This window comes from Rhinopithecus bieti, unplaced genomic scaffold (assembly GCF_001698545.2).
Source record: "Rhinopithecus bieti isolate Rb0 unplaced genomic scaffold, ASM169854v2 scaffold_12086, whole genome shotgun sequence".
NCBI lineage: Eukaryota > Metazoa > Chordata > Mammalia > Primates > Cercopithecidae > Rhinopithecus > Rhinopithecus bieti.
Window position 1 is genome coordinate 2643148 of NW_016807466.1, and position 21549 is coordinate 2664696.

Consider the following 21549-nt stretch of genomic DNA (forward strand, 5'->3'; position numbering starts at 1 on the left):
ATTGAGCAACAGATCATTGGTCAACTTAGCTATGGTGGCTTGGTGCCTCATTCAGCTCAGACTGCTATACAGAGCAGCTTATAAATATATTTCATAGTTCTAGAGAATGAAAGTTCAATGTCAGGGTGCCAGCATGGCCAGGTACCAGTGAGGGCCCTCTTCTGGGCTGCAGCCTGCTGAGCTCTCACTGTGTCCTCACAAGGTAGAAAGAGGGCAAGGCAGCTCTCTGGGGTCTCCTTTATAAGGGCACCAGTCTCATTCATGAGGACCCCATCCTCATGACATAACTAACCCAAAGACCCTGCTCCTGACACCATCACATTGGGGGTTAGGATTTCAACATATGAATTATGTAGGACACAAATATTCAGTCCCTAACACTTAGTAATGGTCAGCTTGTCTACCCTCAACCACAATTTCCAGAATTCCCTTTCTTGTATGTTTCCAATTAGGTGGGCCCCAAGGGAGATTCTTATATTTGGAGAGCAAATGTGATACAGCAGCCTTTTTATTTTTTTGAGATGGAGTTTCGCCTTTATTGCCCAGGCTGGAGTGCAGTGGTGCGATCTTGCCCCACAGCAACCTCCTCCTCCCGGGTTCAAAGCGATTCTCCTGCCTCGGCCTCCTGAGTAGCTGGGATTATGGGTATGCGCCACCACACCTGGCTAATTTTGTATTTTTAGTGGAGACAGGGTTTCTCCATGTTAGTCAAGCTAGTCTCGAACTCTCGACCTCAGATGATCTGCTGCCTCGGCCTCCCAAAGTGCCGGGATTACAGGCGTGAGCCACTGTGCCCAGCTGAGACAGCAGCCATTTTTATAACTCATGCGTTGTCACTGTGTCCAGCAGAAGCTGGACCTCACATCCTCCCACGTCCTCCTTCAGCTTTTCTAACTCCTGGCCCTCACCAGGTGTGTATTCTTTCTGTGATGAAGGCCCTCTCTTCTGCAAGACATCCACACCTCCAGTGCCAGAGGCACAAAAACCACATGGTTTTCAGTCCTCACAGTCTTCAGTCCATGCCTGTGGCTCCAGCTAGTTATTCTCCACTTTATGCTTATCCTCCTCTGACTTCTGCCTGCTCTGTAGACTTCTAGCTCCAGCATCAGGACAAAGATAACAGCCTTATAAAGACTTTAACCAGCTCCTACAATTACATGATAATAAATTCCTGTAAGAAATATACACACACACACACACACACACCCATATATATATACACACACACACAATTTCTTAGTTATGTTTCTGTGATTGAACCCTGACTGATACACCCCCAGAAGCTACTATCTTATACATCATGACTTTATTAAGCGTTTGGTGGGTAGTGTTTCTGGTGGAATGGTAGACCATGGGACCTCCAGAGTTCTACCCTAAGGATCTAAAGTAAATTAAATACCCCACCTCTCTTTAGTGATGAAGCATCCCTCAGTATCCAACAACAACAATATAAACTATAGCACTTGGGAGAGAAAGCTGCCCAGCGCAGTAGACAAAAGAACAGTGGAAGAACGAGGGCGGGGGGAACAAAATGGTGAAAACGAGTTCTCAACAGAAGCCAGGACAGGCAGTGGACGATGGATTCCATGTGCAGAACAGAAGCTAGAACTCCTTTGGAGTTATGGGAGCAAGAGAGTCCTGTGGTGTCGCTGTGCCTCATGAAAGACATGGTGCTCTTGCTGTACATGACAACATGGTGCTTTTGCTGTACATGACGCCCACGTGTGCACACACACACCCCACCCCTTGCCCCCCCACCCCACAAGAGTTTGGAAATACCCCATGTTCCTGGCTGCCCCAGGTGCCAGTGATTCAAAGTATTACCCAGAATGTAAAAAGTTACTAAAGATATGTCAGGGAATGTTGATTTATCACCTAGACAACCTGCAAGTGACTTTCAGGCTCTCGGTGTTCACGGTAGAGTTTCTAAGGTTCCAGATGCTTAGAAATCTGTTAGAAGCCAAATACAAGGAGGGATTGGAGGAAGCCATCTGAAAGGCTGTCCTTGTGATCTCTTTTGAACTTTACTTTGGAATAAGCCCTCAAATCTTGGAATGCTAAGAAAACACAACTCATCGGGAAAGAATGAGAACAGCCTTCCAGAAGATACCTCTGTGTTGTCATGATACTGATAGTCAAGAGTTGGCCAGAAAGTGGTCATCTAAAAGTGAGAAAACACCTTAGACCCACTGGTTCGTTTTGCCGTTAGACTTTTCTCTTTGCCAAGGAGATGACCTGTTTTTACTAACAGGTGAAAGACCTAAAAGCAAGATGTCATCTTGGACTTTTAAAAAAAGTTTTTTTCCTAGAATCATAATACCCACTTTATCATAAACATCAGCTTCCTCTTCACTTAATGTCTCAACGACGTCACAGACAGTGATGTTCATGTCCTTGTGCAAAGGTTTCCTGTCCTCAATATGGTTCATTTAGGAAGCCAGGAAAGTTTGTAAATAATGCTGTTTTCTTAAGTCAGCCTAATTGCTTCAAGATTTTTCCTTAGCTCTGATTTCCACATTCTTCTTTCCCTGTTCCCATAGAACCCTTAAGAAACATTACTCTTTTTATCTTACTTGGTCATTGTTTTTGTTTGACTCTCCAATTCCAGCAGACAATAGTTCTAGCACATAACTCAGAAAACATACTTGGTGCACCAGTGAGTGAATCTTGAAAAAGTCCCAGTCATCCACAAAGTCAGGCTGTAAAGAGTTTTCTGAATAGCTGAGGTTTATAAGTTTTAAAAATGAAATAGAACTTGGGTGAGCCTAACTGAAAAAAATGTTTATTGTGGGTTTATGTTAATCTCTGACACATTGCTTGATTTTTTTTCTTTTTCTTGAGACGAGGTCTTATTGTCTTCCAGGCTGGAGTGTGGTGGTGCGATCTCCACTCGCTGCAACCTCCACCTCCCAGGCTGAAGCGATCCTCCCACCTCAGCCTTCCAAGTAGCTAGGACTGTAGGTTCACGTCACCATGCCTGGCTAATGTTTTGTACAAATGTGGTTTTGCCATCTTTCCCAGGCTGATCCTGGGTTTAAGTGGTCTGCCCACCTCGGCCTCCCAAAATGGGGGGATTACAGGAGTAAGCCACTATGCCTGACTTGTATCGTGATTTTTTAGCCACAACTCTTTGAACATATAAAACATCATTCTGAATGTACCATTTCTTTCTAGATACAAATAACAGTCTATTGCTCTCAGAGCTGTTTTCTTCACATTGAAAGTAGAAATTAGCACTACATGGCAAAAAAACTGAAAAAGGAAATCTGAAGCTTAAGATACTACTGCATAAGATAATATTAACTTTCTTCTTAAATGCTGGTTTTATATACAACAAAACCAAAAATCCTGGCTACTCCGGGATCGTGAAAAGAAAAGGGGCTTTAGAAAGAAAAAAATAAAATCTAAGGAAAGATAATTATTTTAATAGCTGCCCTCAGGAAAATGCAGATGAGGGTGAAGCTATCCCAAATTAGCAATTAGATAAATCTTGAGGATTAGAGAACAGCAGGATTTAAATTCTCTTTTCAAAAATGCAGCAGCTCTGCTCGAAAATGAATGAATGTGATTGCAGCTATATATTTTTTTGACCGGTGCTCTTGCAGCTGTGGAAGTTTGACCCACACTGAGATGCCTCCCTGAGTCAGCCCTTTCTGTGTCCTTGCCTCTGCAGCGCGAATCTGTCCAAGGCCGCCTGGGGAGCATTGGAGAAGAATGGCACCCAGCTGATGATCCGTTCCTACGAGCTTGGGGTCCTTTTCCTCCCTTCAGCATTTGTAAGTTTACACTTCCAACTGCACAGTGGGTCACATGTGAAATGAATTGGGTTTTGTGTTCTCTTCCTTTAGTCACAACAGCTTGCCTAAGGTTGGCAGGAAACAGTCAGGATTCTTACCCAGAGCCTGCGCTCTTAACCACTGGTCTGTACCTCTGAGCTTACTGAACACTCACCAATCTGGGCGCAGTGGGATACCTGCTCTCAAGGCATGTACTTGATTAGGAATTGACTGTGTGCTTCCAGCGAAATTAATAACATTTAAAATAAATATTGCAAACTACAATGTGAAGATTTATCTCAAGGTGGTAGATGACAAGTCACCAAAGGAATGGCCCAATCAATCACAAGTTGTTTTAGGTAGCGGTGACTGGATGATGAAGTTGGGAAGCAGGAGAGCTTGGCAGAGTATTTGAAAGATGCTTAGGATGTAGGATGTATAGAGAGAGGTGGGAATAGCATCACTGTTGGAAAGGAATTAGTAGTAGCACAAACTGGGAAGCAGAAATTGGTTCACATCATCGTCTAGAGATTGGCCAGGCGGGGCCAGGGGGTGGCACAAAGGACATATGCCTCTGGCCCAGTAAGCCCCCTAGAAAAGCACCATGTCGAAGTGGTCTCTCGAGATGTCCAGCATAGCCAGCTTGTCTCCCAGCTCTGGAGCCACTTGAGGTTTCTGTGTCCAAACACCAGAAGGAGTGGCTTGCACATAGGGACTGGGGTGTACAAGCCATCTGTTATCTCTAAATGCTAGAATCACACTTGACCCAGAGAGACATTCCCACCATAAGAGGCACATGGACTAAGATCTCCCATGTCACCTCCTCATACTCACTGTGCGCGCACACACACAGAATCGCCCACACAATGAGATGGCTAATGCTCCTTCCTTCCTTCCTCCCTCCCTCCCTCGCCTTCCTCCTCCTTCTTCCCTTCCTGTCACTGTGGGCACACACTCAGAAATCACCCACACAATGAGAGGTTAATGCTTCCCCACACAAAGAGATGTGCTATGCCTTTTCCTTCCTTCCTTCTCTTCCTTCCTTCCTTCCTCCTTCTTTCTTCCTTCTCTTCCTTCCTTCCTTCCTTCCTTCCTTCCTCTTCCTTCCTTCCCTCCTTCCCTCCTTCTTCCTCTCCGTTCTTCTCTTCCCTTCCCCCCTCCCTCTCCGCAACTGGCTATAGTTGAATTTATGACAAACACCCATGACAGAGCTCCATTGTGGACGACTCTGACTGGACCAGAAGATTTAGCTGAGGAGTTGGTGTGTGCTTGTCCTCAGACTTCAATCTGGACTAATCCAGGCCTTTTTTTTTTTTTTTTTTTTTTTTTTTTAGACAGAGTCTCACTCTGTTGCCCAGGCTGGAGTGCAGTGGCACAATCTAAACTCACTGCAGCCTCCACCTACAGGATTCAAGCGATCTTTCTGCATCAACCTCCCCAGTAGCTGGGGCTACAGGCGCCTGCCACCACGCCCAGCTAATTTTTGTATTTTTGGTAGACACGGGGTTTCACCATGTTGGCCAGGTCTCCAATTCCTGGCCTCAAGTGATCTGCCTGCCTCGGCCTCCCAAACTGGGATTACAGGTGTGAGCCACTGCTTAATCCAGTCTTAAGGCATGCTGGAGAGCACCCACCTTCCCAGCCCACCCCAGCATTGCTCACTGTATCTCACACCATGCTCAGGTGAAGAGCTCTTTTCTCCTTTTCTCTCTCCTCTTCTCACCAATCTATCCATTCTTTATCTTTCCATCTCAGTTTCACTACAAAACTACGTAACCTCTTTTAGTTATAAGATTTCAACTTTATCACACAACTTCTGGGTAACGATGAAGTCACAACACTAGGAGGTGTGATTGTAGTGACTGTGGCTTTTATAATAACTGAGGCTGGAGTTCTCACCCAATAATAAGTAATGGAATAAATTCCACATCACTCCTGTTTGGCTTCTGTTGTCAGCATTTACAAAAGTCTGGTCCTTTGTAACTGTTCTGACCATGAAAATGCTAATCATGAAAATGCTAATAGGAAGAAATGTATTGCCCTTCCAGGTCCTCTAAATCCTTCTGAGCTATTCATTTTTTACCCCAGATATTCTTTCTCTGACTATCCATTAATGAAGGCTAATGGAGAAAAAGAAATAATCATTTGGAATGCCTAAACTGACTTTATAGGTGGGCTCTTAAATATTTTGGAGTAAGAAAGAGCCCCATTATAGCACATTCTGGGTAAAATAGAGGTTGCATTATTTATAAAGACCGTCAGACAAGAATATAAAACAGATTCCACCCCTTCTAGACTATGCCAACAGATTCCACCCCTTCTAGACTATGCCAACAGATTCAAGAGCTAGGCCCCGATTAGGGTGACAATGATTAACAGTCTAAGATTGTAACAGATTTTCCAAGACTTTATTAGCACATCTCAAAAAACAGAGCCTGGAACAGTGCTTTCCAGCAGGCTTCCATCATGACCCTGGTGAGGCCCCACTCACTATACCTGTCTTCTCATCAGCCATTGTCCCTTTGGTTGGGCTGTCTGTGTCCTTCAGTGAATCACAGATGACTTGGGCAGAGTGCTCTAATCAGGCATTGTGGATGGTACACAAAATGGCTTTACCCTTCCCCTCCCAGGGAGCTCATAGGCTAGTGGGCCAGGGTGGTCATAGAGTCAGATGGCCACCTGATACACCTAAGCAATGAGACAGAGACATCCTTCCTGGGTGAGAGCTGGGGACTGAGACCTGAGGGAGGTGCCTACCTGAGTGAGCAGAGCCAGAGGACTTTGTTGTGTGTTACAGAAACCAACTTGTGCCCACAGAAGCCCACAGATGAAAGGAGTTTACTGAAAAGATGCTGGGGTGGATGTCACGGGATCAGAGGAGTTGATGAGCAGCTGAGACTTGGAAGTGACGGGGCCAGGCCCTCTTAGGGGACTCAGCAGCGGCCCTTCTCCCTAGGTTACTGCAGCTAGCATGACTGTGCAGCCCGGTGCTGGCCATTACACCTCCTAGTGACACCTCAGGCCTAGATCTGCCCTCCATGACTCAGGACTCTCCCAGCTCTGTCCCCAGAGAATGAGACTGTTTCCAGAGAAGGGAGGATGGATGTCGGCGAGGAAGTCACCCTGAGGGGTAGATACTACCAGGGGGTTTCACCCATAAGTGAGTTGATGTGCATCTCGTCAGTCTGTAAAAAGAGTTGTTGGGTTTTTTTGATACAGGAGACTTTTAAGTGCCTATATCACAACATCTATATTGTCTACTGATATGTGAAGCTTCTGGAAAAAAGTAGACCTTTGCTCGGCCTTCACAAAATTAACATTGATGGTTTTGACCTTGAGGATGACCCAGAGATTTGTGCCATGAGGTAGTTTGTCATTTCACTGAGTTTATACGTGCACAGGAATGAGACGCTTAGCTTGTGAAAGAGAGGCTGTCCAATGGAACAGCTCAACAGTTCCCTCCTCAAAACATACCCCAGGCTCCTACCTGAACGTTCCAGTAGCCTGGAACTGCCCTCCTTCACACTCACTTCAGTCACACACACCCTGTGCCTGCTGTCTTCCAGGCCCCTGCAGAGAGAATAAAGGATGAGTTGGAGGCTTCGTTCTCGGGAAGCGCATGGATAAGTTGAGGAAACAGACACCGGTGATTACAATATGTGACAAGAAGTAGGGTGTGGGGCATTGAAAATACAGGGGCTCTGAGAAGAGGGACCATGTATTCTGCCTGGGGGGCTTAGGAAAGGCTTTGTTAAGGAGGTGGCATTCGATCTCACTCTTGAGAAAGGAGTATGAGCTTAACCTGCCGTCAGGGAAGAGGACGCTTCCAGACAGAGATAATAGTGCAGGCTGTGTTTGGGAAAGAGCCAACAGTTCTGTGTGCTTGGAATGGGGATGGGGCGTGGGTGTGAGAGGCTGGAATTCCAATCTGAAGGAGACCGGAGAACAGAACACGCCACTGGCCTTGGTTCCACGTGGATAGTAGAAAGGCATCATTTTTTTAAGCAGGGCTAGTGGTCTCAGGCTAGTTTTCAGAGAATTTGAATCTTATAAAATATAATTCTGAAATTAGGATTATGATTTATACTATTTAAAATGTACTCGAGGATATAGCACATTGCATGTATTATCAAAATCATCATCTTAGCCATGTAAGCCACACTATTGAACAAACCTGATTATTAATGAGTCACTGTTACCATTCACCTCACTCCTGGCATGTCTTTTCCTTTTTTTTTTTTTTCTTTGAGACAGACTCTTGCCCAGTCGCCCAGGCTGGAGTACAGTGGTGCCATCATAGCTCACTGCAGTCTCGACCTCCCAGGCTCAAGCAGTCCTCTCACTTTAGCCTCCTGAGTAGCTGGGACTACAACTGTGTGCCACTACACCCGGCTGACTTGTTAATTTTTCTCTTTTGCCATGTTGCTCAGACTGGTCTTGAACTGCTGGGCTCAAGTGATCCTTCTCAGCCTCCCAAAAGATCTTGTCATTTCTCACTCCTTATGCTGCTTGATAATTTGTTCCCTCTGAACCACCCCCGCAACATCACATGTTGGGCGAGTCAGCTGTTACTGCCATGGCCCCCACTTCACCTCCCTGGGCCACATCCATGCTGTGGGAATGGGCCTTGTAGACCACAGATCTGGTTATGTTACCTGCTGGAGATCCTGTACGGCAGAATCCAGCTCCTTAGTGGGGCTTCTTTTCCCCTTTGTGCTCCGACTCCTAACGTCTCGTTCCTGGTACTTACTGTTTCTGCTGTGCAGAACTCATGGCTCTCACTACAAGCCAGATCCACCCTGCTAGCCAGCCATAATCTGTACTGAGAATGACACCTTTACACCCCACCTCTGCCTGCTGCACCTGTATTCACTCCAGTCACCCCTCCTCTGCATCCACAACTTTCTAGAACCTGGGGCTCAGCAAATATCCCACTTTGCATTGTGACCACCGACTCGTGTCTTCTGGACCAGAGTGAGCTGAATGGGTCATGTGGGAGGCTTTTCCTAAGTGTCTGTTAGTTGAAGTTGTTTCCTTTAAGTTGACCCATACCGAACAATGTGAGAAGTGTGTGAAACAGTATGGAGACTGTGATTTTGGTCCAGTGAGTATTGTGTGCAGTAGATGCTTAAATCTGTTCACAAATTGTGTTGTAAAGCAATTTGCAATATGGAATAGCTCATCTGTAGCTATCTTGAAATTAAAATACACATACACTTAGGAGTCCACTGCGGTACTTACAAATGCCAATCCCTATAAATTAACTTAATAAATATCTTAAAGATTTCTGTATCTTCTGAGCAAACTGTCGCAAGGACAGAAAACCAAACACCACATGTTCTCACTCATAGGTCGGAATTGAACAATGAGAACACTTGGACACAGGGTGGGGAACATCACACAATGGGGCCTGTCGCGGGGTTGGGGGGAAGGGGAGGGATAGCATTAGGAGATATACCTAATGTAAATGACGAGTTAATGGGTGCAGCACACCAACATGGCACATGTATACATATGTAACAAACCTGCACGTTGTGCACATGTACCCTAGAACTTAAAGTATAATAATAAAAAAGAAATGATAAAAATTAAAAAAAAGATTTCTGTATCATAATCCTAAAATGTTTACTGATAAGAATGCAGTTTATCATAAAATGAGGCCAGGTGTTAATATCTTTTTTTGGGTTTCCCTGTTCAGTACCAGCAAGACATGCCTTTTAGTGTTTTTGGCTTCATGTTTGCCAAATAGACTTACCTAATACAGAATTTTTTAGACATCCTTCAGACTGGACATCATCCAGAATTTACTTCCTTGAGATCAGCCCTCCTTCATATCTCTCGGTAGAACTCTGTGTCCGCATCACCCACGTGTCTGAGTTATCAGCAGCCAGAGTTGCCACTTTTGTCCTTCACCAGTAGGCCGTGTCACTTGCTCTGTTCTGGGAGGCTCATTTGGAGCCATTGTTGCCGATAGTCAAGCTTAGTGCCCAGAATGGCACAGTATCACACACTGCAGAGGCCTCACCTAGAAAAGGAATCCTGCAGTTCTCTACTTCCCCACAGCCATGATTAGGGCCTGTCACTCTGGAACCAAGTTGCCATGTGATGTGACACTACTGTGAACTAAAAATACAGCAGGTAGAGAACCAGCGTTTCCCATTCATGATAAAGATGCCATTTGAACCCTGGGATTGATCTGTAGGCTGTAAGTCCCTGGTACCACGTGTTCCTATTTTTTTCTTGTTCTTTTAAGTGAATAAATCTGGAAATACATCCTTTTGAGAACAACCTTACTTGTACAGTATGTTGTCAATAGCTTCCCTTTGACTAAGAACACTTTCAACAGCTTTGGAGAGTCACATCAAGGTACATTTGACTTTGTATGTCCAACACTTAGTGATGCTTGGTATATAGTAGTCGCTTAACAAAACTTTGTTAATTTAAATCAAAGACTTTATTCTTTTCAGGTCTAAAATCAATTTATCAATTATGTAATGTTTTCTGGGTTGTCCCTTTAAGTGTATTTAACTTTTAAATTAGACTACGGTTCAGAAAGTCTCAATATAGGAAAGCTGTGATTATTTCAAAGATCAGTAGCTGTATTCCAAACCCGAAGGCCTCTGAGCATGTATCAGGGAGGTACAAGTATTTCTCTCTTTGGACCTCATTCCTTTGGTGTTTATTGAACACATACTCTGTCAGGCACTGAGTAGGCCCTGGACTGGAGGCTCTCTAGCGCACTGTAGCTAGAATTCCTCCTGCCTCTGGGAATAATATTGCACATAGGCATCTGAGAAGCCTGGATCAGGGTCCAATACTGCTTCCTTCCGGATGAAGGTAGCCCAGGTGTCCCTGTGCTGATCTCAGCCTCTTCTGAGCCCCAGCGTCACTTGGTCCTGTGCTAGTGGGTTCCAAAAAGTCAAATCTCTACTTTCTCTTTTCTCTGTTCTGTTTAAACTTCTTCATTGTAAACACGGTGTGTACCACAAGTACATGCACTCTTATGTTGTGGCTCTGGCTAGAAGAACTAATACAGTTTACAAGAGCCGCCACCTTCACCCTCTCTTTGTCTTCCCTCCAACGCCAGCCCTGCCTACCTGCCTTGGGCCCAGCCCATCTGTTGTGGGCCCCCAGGGTTTCCCAGGAGGCCACAGAGGGGCAGCAATTTGACATGGCGTATCTTGATACCCGCTGATATTCTCACATCCAGCAAATAAAGCCACAGCTCTTGTGTTCTACTCCTTCCTCTCACCTGTCCACATCCTATACCATCTGCCCTGGCAAGAACTTCTCTGCCTGTTCCTACTGGTCGTCACCTTCTCTCTCCCCTGGATGAACTGACCCTTCCCTCCCTGTTTTCCCCATTTCAGGCTACTGCTGGATTTCTACCCACATGTCAGTGTCTATGTTCCTCTGCCCCTGAATCCTCAGCAGCAGTCTTTGGCCCACGAGATGATGTCCGGACTCCTTTGTGTGACATCAAGGTCCACTGTGAGCTGGAACAGCATGTCCCCCAGGCTCCAGCCACCCACAAGTATTTGTTAGCACATTAATGCATGTAGGCTGTAGCAGCAATGGCCCCTTTTTACTAGTAGTATGATCCTGGGCTCTACTGCTGTTTGCCTCAGAAACTCTGAAGTAACTTGGTAAGAGAATATGGGAGAACACATTGAACAGATCCCTTAGGGACCTCAGATCTCTAGGAGCCAAAATGAGAGAAAGAGAATGAACTTTGAAGTGAGACAGAGAGGAGCTGGGATCCTGCTTACAAGCTGTGTTAGACTTGGCCCCCTTACTCTACTTCTGTAGGCCCCTTTTTCTAGTTGTACAATGGAAACAATGTAGCTCATAGGCTCTCATGTGAGATCAAGCGTTATAACCTACTAAGTGTTTACAGCAGTGCCTGGTACTTACCAAGTGCTCAGTAAAGGTTGCAGTTGATATTAGCGGTAGCAGCAATCACATATAAGCCACACAGTTCAACAGAAGATTGAAAGCAGGGGCTGATACTCCGCGGGTTTTCAGTCAAATCAGAATCTTGATGTCACTTCTGTGATGATGTTGCACTCTTTTCTTTCCTTCTGAACTGCATTCCCCCAGCCCCACGCAAACAGCCCCTGTGCTTATCAAAAACCCATCCTTCAAAATCCTGTTAGGTTTACACTTCTCTACAAAGCTTTTCCTAAGCCCCTAGCTGGAAGCACTTTCAGTCATGATCATGCCTTGCAGGAAAGATGCTACCACCTTCCTGTAATTTATTTCCTTGCCAATTAGTTGATCTTTGACTAAGTGTGCCCCTTCTGGGAAGTTCAGCTGCTGTCACTGTTTTATCCAGGAAAGCCTGATGCCTTGTGTAGGGTTTTACCACTTGAGGTTGCTACTCGGATAGATGCAGATAAAAACATAAATTACATCTCTAACTGAAACTGAAGCATGCCTCTTGTTCCCCATGATTGAGCTAAGCTGCTAAACATAAATCATCACAGCGATAATCAGCTCTTTCACTCCCAAAGCTGAAGAAAGGAAAAGCCAGCAATTTCTTATGGGTGATATATGTCCACCCTCTCACCTGGTGTTTTATAAACTTATTGTCTTAACTGTCTTCTAAGTATCTATGCCTGGGAGGGTGCCTTCCTCTGTTTCGCAAAATGCCAAGTGATACCACCGTGATATAGAAATAATGATCATTAGAAGACAGCCTCAAATTATTTGACATTCAGATTGAAGGGGAAAAGTAGCACTTTTTTTTTAATAACCTAGAATTTGGATCATAAATGGCATTCAAAATAAAAGCATATTGGTTTCTGTCAGAAAGGGATAGTTCAAACCTTCTCACATCTGAAGTCAAATACCACAAAATGGAATCACGGGTTGAGCACAGAGCCTCAGATCTGGGCCCAGGCTGTAAAGAGCCATAACCTGTGGCCATGATACATTTGAAATTATCAGTACTTATAGGAGCTAAATAAGAGAGAAGTCATATTTTACCTGAAACTCCAAAAAAGTATTTAATAATCATTAACTTGGTATCACTTCCCAACCACTGGCCTCTTTATTTTTTAAAATGTCCAAATACCAGGGTTTCTAGAATTCGGCTCATCTTGACCCTGCCTGCCTTAAATTTTCAAGGAATTCTTCCTTTGTCACAGTTCCTGGTGGTGAATGTGAGACCATTTGTTTGCTTGGTGGAAGGAATGTAAGACCAAGAATCAGAAAGACACAGTATGATTTCCAGCCCCGCCAACTTTTTTTTTTTTTTTTTTGGGACAGAGTCTCGTTTTGTCACCCAGGCTGGAGTGCAGTGGTGGTGCCATCCCGGCTCACTGCAACCTCCGCCTTCCGGGTTCAAGGGATTCTCCTGCCTCCGCCTCCCAAGTAGGTGGGATTACAGATGCGCACCACCACACCTGGCTAATTTTTTGTATTTTTAGTAGAGACAGGGTTTCTCCATGTTGGCCAGGCTGGTCTCAAACTCCTGACCTCAGGTGATCCGCCCATCTCGGCCTCAGAAAGTGCTGGGATTACAGGCATGAGCCACCGTGCCCAGGTTGTTTTTTTTGGGGGGGGGGTTGGGGAGAGGGCAGAGTTTTGTCACTGTCACCCAGGCTGGAGTACAGTGGTGTGATCTCAGCTCACTGCAACCTCCGCCTCCTGGGTTCCAGCGATTCTCCTGTCTCAGCCTCCCAAGTAGCTGGGATTACAGGCATAGTCCTCCATGCCTGGCTAATTTTTGTATTTTTAGTAGAGACAGGGTTTCACCATGTTGGCCAGGCTGGTCTTGAACTCCTGACCTCAGGTGATCCACGCGCCTTGGCCTCCCAAAGTGCTGGGATTACAGGTATGAGCCATTGTGCCCAGCCTTGCCACTTTTAATAGCTGTGTGGCCTTGGGCAACTATTTAACCTCCAAATATGTTTCCTCCTTTGTAAAACAGGAGTGATTACATCACAGAGAATTGCTCTGAAAATACTTACAATTATACTCATTTGTTTCCTGGAATATGTACCATGGGCCAGTCATTGTTAAATAACTTATATATCTTCACAGTAGCCCTATGAGTTAGGTGCTCATATCATCTTCATTTCGTAAACGAGGAAACCAAGGCACAGAAAGGCTGAGTAACTTGCTTAGAGCCACACAGCAAGTAAGCAGTCTGCAAAAGCAAGAGATAATTAAGGGCTTCCTCAGATCCAGAGTGTGTCAAAGGTGACATGTAAGCAGGGACACCTGGGGGCAGGTGCTGCTGAGCTGGCCTGCCCGCCCTCCATGTCTTCCCTGTCCCCCTCCTCTGTGTCTTCCCTGTCCCCCTTCTCTGTGTCAGGGCCCTTGCCCTCCTGGGACGTGCCTGCTTTGTGCTTTGCCGACCCTGCCTTTGATTATCCTGTTCTCATGCTTGGTATTCTTCCCATCATCTCTCTGTTTATTAAAATTACACCAATTTTTCAAGCCCTAGCTAAAATATCCTCTAAAAAGCCTTTCCTTATCCTTCTTGGATAAGGAAAATGACTGGAAGAAGGGCATTTCTTCCTATTTTGTGTAGAGTTTGTGCCTGGCCATCTGCCACCTCCTGCCTTTCTCTGTATTACTGGTCACCATCTTCATCAGTGCTGTAACCCATACCTTTCTGTAGGTCTTGACATACACAAAACACTTTCACACAGGTTGTGCCATTTGCTCTTGTGCAGAAGCTTATAAAATAAGCAGGAAAGGAACTGTAGTCCCATTTCTATAGATCGGTATTTTTTGAACACCTACTATGCACCAGGACTTTGTGCTAGGTGCTAAAGTTAGAAATGGTAATGTCTCCAGAAGCTTGATTATCCCACTTTTACTTTTTTTTTTTTTTAATCTGAGGGGGGGTTTCACTTTGTCTCCCATCCTGGAGTGCAGTGGCGTGATTTTGGCTCACTGCAGCCTCTGCCTTCTGGGTTCAAGCTATTCTCCTCCCTCAGCCTCCCAAATAACTGAGATTATAGGCACACACCACCACTCCCGGTTAATTTTTTTTTTTTTTTAATTAGAGATGGGGTTTCACCATGTTGTCCAGGCTGGTCTTGAACTCCTGACCTCAGGTGATCTGCCTGCCTCGACCTCCCAAAGTACTGGGATTACAGGCATGAGCCACCACATCCAGCCTATCCCACTTTTACAAACACAGAAATTGAAACCTAGGCCAGGTGCAGTGGCTTACACCTGTAATCCCAGCACTTTAAGAGCCTGAGGTGGGTGGATCACTTGAGGCCAGCAGTTCAAGACCAGCCTGAACAACATGGTGAAACCCCATATCCACTAAAAATACAAAAATCCACCAGGCATGGTGGCACACGCCTGTAATCCCAGTTACTCAGGAGGCTGAGGCATGAGAACTGCTTGAACCTGGGCGACAGAGGCTGCAGTGAGCCGAGATCACACCACTGCACTCCAGCCTGCGTGACAAAGTGAGACTCTGTCTCCAAAAAAAAAAAAGAAATCTAATAAAAGTGGCCAGCTGTCCCACGGAACATCTGTTTTAGTCCCTGGGACTTGCCAGGCTCTTTGCCACCTCTAGGCCTTTGCAGATGCTATTCCCTCCACCTGCAACATAATTCTTTCCACTCCGACCTGACCAAGCTCTACTCATCTTTCAGAGTTTAATAAAGGTGTTGCTTTTTTCAGAGAGTCTTCCACTGATCACCCCCTGCTGCCGAGTCTAAAATAGGCCTGCTAGTCTCTTATGGCACTCCTTTGCTTTTCTTAGCAGCACTTAACACAAATAGTAATTTTTATTTTACTTTTATAGATGTATTTGATGTCCCTCCATCAGACTGTATACTCCATGAGGACAAGGATGTTGATGTTTATGTTAACTCTTACACACTCAGTGCCTGGCACCATGCCTGACCCAGAAGAGGGACTCGAGAAATAAAGTGTCGAATGAACGAATGTGCAGACATCAGCCATTTACTCAGCTTAGTAAATGCCAGAGGAAAGGCTAGAACCCAGATTTTCTGAAGCCCAGTCAACACGGACCTCCCGTGTTCTCTGACACTGCCCATGACCAGCCTCCGCTTGCTAAGTTGCACAGTTACAGGGACTAAGAACCTCAGTCTTTGTTCTTTTTATGGGTTCCTAAGACATCAACACTGTTGGATATGTGCGTATTGAGGATTTGAAGGGTGGATATGTGTGTGGATGGGTGGACAGAAGGAATGAGAGACAGACAGACAAGCAGAATGCCAGGATAATCCACAAAGGGGCAGGAGATGGTCAATGTGTAGAAGCACAAGGGGGCACATCGGTCATGTGGTAAGCACCTGCACTGCGGCAGGCCCTGTGTTGGAAGGAAGTGGCAGTGTGAACATCAGCCTAGATATAGAACCTCCACTTCCACCCTGATTAAGATCTAAAATTAATACCCTATTCTAGAGTTCTTGGAATAAACCTTCCATTTTGATAGGTCTTAAAGAATTTTCATTTTTATACTTCTGTCACATTATATTGGAACACTTTCATTATACATGAAAGCAGCTTTTATTTCTTCTTACTCCAGGCAGCCTGTTACTATAGCAATGTTGGAAGTATTTTGAGGTATTTTTATACAGTGAGTTCTACAAACTCTCTGCAAACTGTACATAATGTTTGGTTGAAATGGGCTATCATATCCAAAATTGTCTCTCTTTTTTCTTTGCATCCTTTGTTAAACTTTTGCAAACTTTGCTATAACTTAATTCCTGAAAATTAAAGCTCTTATGTTTAGAAAAAAAAAATTTGAGGCAGGGGGGTTGTAAATATCTTTGCCTATGAACATGGAAAATAGCTCTGAAATAATTTGAACTTTATTTAGGTACCATAAAGATATTATTGCTTCTTGGGCCTTCTGGTTTTTTTTTTTTTTTTTTTAACCCAGAAAATGAGGTGCAATCATAGATTTCCTCTGTGTGTCTGCAGGGTCTAGACAATTTCAAAGTGAAACAGAAGTTCTTCGCTGGCAGCCAGGAGCCAATGGCCACCTTTCCTGTGCCATATGATTTGCCTCCAGAACTGTATGGAAGTAAAGGTGAGACACAGATAAAGGAAAACCATGGGTGGATATGCATAAGAAAAACAAACAGAGCCCAGGAGAAGTCTTTGGTCTTGGTGGGATCCTGGCTCATGAACCCTCTGGAAGCTCAGGTTTGCAGAGAGACCTGTGCCAACCTGTCTGGGGCCGTGTAGCCACTAGTTAGTCTTAGAATCCCTTTGTACTCCTATAATTACTATACAGATCCTTCCTGACTACAGTGGGGCTACATGCTGATAAACCCCTCATAAATTGAAAATATCATAAGTCAAAAATGCATTTAATGCACCAAACCTACTGAGCATCATAGCTTAGTCTAGCCTACCTTAAACATGCCCAGACCACTTAAATTAGTCTACACTTGGGCAAAATAATACAAAGACTGTTTTATAATAAATTGTTGACTATCTCATGGAATTTATTGAAGACTGTACTAAAGTACTGTTTCTACTGAATGCATATCATTTTCACACCATCATAAAGGTCAAAAGGTCATTAAGCCTAACTATTAGAAATTAAAACCAAGAAATGTAACAATAATAAACCTATTGTAACATACATTTATGCCAGGCCCAGTGGCCCACACCTGTAATCCCAGCACCTTCGGAGGCCGAGGCAGGAATATTACTTGAGGCCAGGAGCTCGAGGCCACCTTGCCCAACATAGTGAGGACCCAGTATGTAAAAAAAAAAATTGTTTTAAATAGCCGGATGTGGTGGATCATGCCTGTAGTCCCAGCTACTTGGATGGCTAAGGTTGAAGAATCGCTTGAGCCCAGGAGTTTGAGGCTGCAGTGAGCTATGATTGAGCCAACTGCACTCCAGCCTGAGTGACAAGGCAAGACCTCAACTCTAAGGAAACAAAAAAGTTCTTATGACAATTTCCAAAAAGAAAACAACAAGGAAAGTGGTATTTTATGTTTTTGCAAGCCTCTTTATGTGCATCTTAAAAGGTGACACCTGAATTCTCATTGCTGTGCTCTCTGAGGCTGTTGTGATATCACATCATATAACCTCTGTATACCTGTGTAAAAATGAAAGTGAAAACAACAAATGATGGCTTAGTACTACAATGAAAATAATGTTGACTTCACAGACCCTCCCAACCAGCACGTTCACAAACCCTCAAAAGGGAGGTCCCCAGGGGCCACACTTTGAAAACTGCATGCATTGAATCTTAAGGGCAGTCACCAAGTATCTTTCACAGTAGAAACACAATAGGAATAGCTGCAGAAGGTTCAGATGTCCTCAGAGAAGGCTGGCTGGCATCAGTGTACCCACCTGTGTCTGGCCTGCATTTATCCCAGCCTCACGGGCTGCTCTGCTGCTTTTATCAGCCCTGAGAATATCTGTCCTTAAGGTGGGTCCACACTTAGCAAACTCAGACAGGATGAGATATATAATCAAGACACACTTAATTTAAAATGCAAATTACATCACCAAATCAGCATATTCTCCACTGGAAAGGAGAGGCCTACATGAGTAACCAAATTATAATCTGCAGGTTTCTGAGCCAGTGTTAAATCTGAACAGAGAAAAGATTTTTTTTCAATTGGCAAATTTTAATGATATCTCTCATTGATACCCCAAAATCTCCAGTTCTTACCAAGCTTGGCCTTGCCCAGTAGGTTCCTCTGTTCCCTTGACAGTGTTTCATGGGATCTCACAACTTCCCCACCCACTAACCATTCTCAGCTTTCATGGTGAACCAAGCCTCCCTCTGTCTGATGGGCCCTTTCTTAGATTGTGTTGACACATCTAACAAAGTTAATCCTATCTCATGCTGTCCAGTGTGCCGTCCTGCCTCTTGCTGGTAACTTTGTATTTCTCTAATCAATAGTTTGACACTAAGTTTCAGGAGGCATTCTTTTTCTTCTTTCTAAAGTGTGGAAATTCCCTATAGCCTTTCTGTTGAGTCCTCCAAATTTGTTGTGTATTCATGCATATTTCATTTTCCGTAGCAAGACTATCAGGATTCTTATCAGAATTTAAAGCAGTCTGTCAGCACCTTACCTGCCACCAAAAAAAAAAAAAAAAACAGGAAAAGCCTGCTTTAAAATCAGGCCATGTTTATGTGCCAACTCCACAACTTGCTAAATAGACTTGGACATTTAGTTACTTTCTCTAGGTTTTAGTGTCTCTGTCTACACAATGAGGAACTATGAGTACCTACCTTATAGGATTATTGAAAAGATTAACTGAGATTATCTATAAAGTACTTATCTCAGAGCTAGCAGTCAATAAACATTAGCTGTTTTTATTGTAATTGTTATTAAAATGCAAAGTTTAGTTCCTGGCAACAGTAGATGCTGAATTAGTGCGAATTCCCTCCCCTTTTCCGTGGTGAGCTGGTGATTTTTAAATATCTAAAGCTTGTGCAAGTCTATCCCAAAACCTGTCTACCCCTTCTTCCCTCTTTTGGCTTCGTGCTACTTTTGTCTTTTTCTCCCCTTATCTGTTCTTCAGGTTTCTTTTTCTTCCTTTTTTTTTTTTTTTTTAACCCCAAGTTCTCCGCCTCCCTGTTGGAAGTGGGGACTGACTGATTAGGCTTTATCTGCTGGGGTCTGGCCTTGGGCCCTGCACTTCCCACCTCCAGCCCTGCACCCTGACTGGATTCCACTGCCTTCATTTCTTTAGTCCTAATCTTCAAAGGACTAAGAAGGCAAAAATGGAAGCGCTGGAAGAGCCTTAAAAATGTTCCAAGTCCCTTTTCTTCCAGTAAAGTAAGCATTCCCAGGAACTTAGAAGTTTACAGCTAGGTATAGTGTCTTAGACCATGGAATGATAAATCTTTTATTTGGCCAGCAAGCAGAATGCTTTCCAGTGTTTAAATGGGCTTTGTTTGTTTGTTTCTTCAGCATTTCTTTTGAAAGATACATATAATCTCAGGGTATGCTTAAGCTAAAATAATAATAATTTTTTTAAAAGAATAAAGATACATACGAGAGAGACTGGAGCATTTTATTTAATATTGGTACTGTTTTGTCTTCTGCGCTGCCTCAGTTGCATGTAGGACAATATTAGTAATTCAGTATCACCAGTTCATATATAGCCAACATTCCTGGGGAGCCGTATGGACTATAGAAAGGCATTTACCAAGATTGAAAAAGTGAGTGGTTAAGAACATTTGAAAAGCACTTCATTTTAAAAAGTGATCTTCAAGCCATTGTAACACCTCCAAGATCTTGTCAGTGGTTTTTTTTTTAAAGACAGAAGACTGTACAAAAAGCTTAGCAAAGGAATATACTGCTGTGAATGAAGTAAAGCTCAATGCAAGAGGCTACCAGGTATCTTGAAACCAAGAAAATGATCAAAGGAAAGCAAAAACTAAGACTCAGCTACCAGTATACCTTGCTTGGTGCAGTAGTTGCTGTTTATTCATTCTCTCCACAGATCTCTATTGAGAGCCTATTGTGTGCAGACACCATCTAGGTACTTGGAATATGTTGGCAAACAAGACAGGCACAAGTCCTTACTCTCATCAGACTTAACATTCCTCTTCTCCTGAAAAATCATACTTAACCAAACCCATTTTACTAATAGCAGTCATTTTAAAATAAGCCCTTTTTTTTTTTTTTTTTTTTTTTTTTTTTTTTTTTTAAAGATAGTGTCTCTCTCTGTCACCTAGGCTGGAGTGCAGTGGCATGGTCTCAGCTCACTACAGCCTCACACTGCTGGGCTCGAGTGATACTCCCACTTCAGCCTCCTGAGTAGCTGGCATTACAGTACGCGCCATCATGCCCAGCTAATTTTTTAAAAATGTTTTATAGAGATGGAGTCTCCCTATGTTGCCCAGGCTGGTCTTGAACTCCTAGGCTCAAGTAGTCCTCCTGCCTCAGCCTCCCAGAGTGTTAAGATTACAAGTGAGAGCCACCACACCTGGCCCAAAGAAGGCTTTTATAAAGCAAAATCACCACCTTTTAAAATCTAACACAAATTATTTCCATATGTCCCACTTGCTATGTGACCTTGATTTTGAAGAGGAAGCAAAATAGATCAGTGTGTAATCTTAACCTTTTTTCCAAGGGTATCTGCTTTGCACTCCCTTCTTAGCTTATATTCACTTTGTTATCTTATATGCTATTGAGACAGTAAAGGGTGAGAAAGTATTGAGCTAAGGGTGAAATAAAGCCTATCTTATTTGGACTTAATAAATTGTATGACTCCTTTAAGAAGTAATTGAACATGCAAAGCTTCAGAGGTATTAGTTATAGTCTATTAAGGAGGTTGTTTTGTTTTCATTATTTTTAAAAAATACACATATGAGTTCTTATATAGTATTTTTTCTTTCAAATGTTTGGCATAATTCTAAATTTACAGAACAGTTACAAGAAGAGTACAAAGAATTCCCATATACTCTTTACCCAAGTTCCCTGAATGTCAATATTTTATCACATTTACATCCTCTCTCACATTAACTTTTCTGATCTATTTGAGAGTAGCAAACGTGATGTCATTTTATCCCTAAATACTTTCATTGTATATTTCCTAAAAGAAAGGCATTATCTTACATAACTACAGTACAGTGATCAATATCAGCAGTTAACATTGATTCAAAACTATTCACATTTTGTCAGTTTTCTCAGTAATATCCTTTATAGCAAAAGAGAAAGTTATTGAGTTATGTCTCTTTAGTCTCCATTAATTTGGAACAGTTCCACAATTTTTTGTTTCATGATATCAACACATTGCATAGCATGGACCAGTTTTTTTTTTTTTTTTTTTTTTTTTTTTT

General features: G+C 43.5%; 1 protein-coding gene across 1 annotated transcript in view; it reads left to right on the forward strand.

Annotated features, from left to right (window-relative positions):
• TDP1 (tyrosyl-DNA phosphodiesterase 1) overlaps positions 1 to 21549 on the forward strand; it is a 96077-nt gene that overhangs the window by 63417 nt on the left and 11111 nt on the right. Inside the window, 2 exon segments of the mRNA XM_017882295.1 lie at positions 3674 to 3776; positions 16704 to 16812. Of these exon segments, the coding sequence (XP_017737784.1) occupies positions 3674 to 3776; positions 16704 to 16812 (212 nt within the window).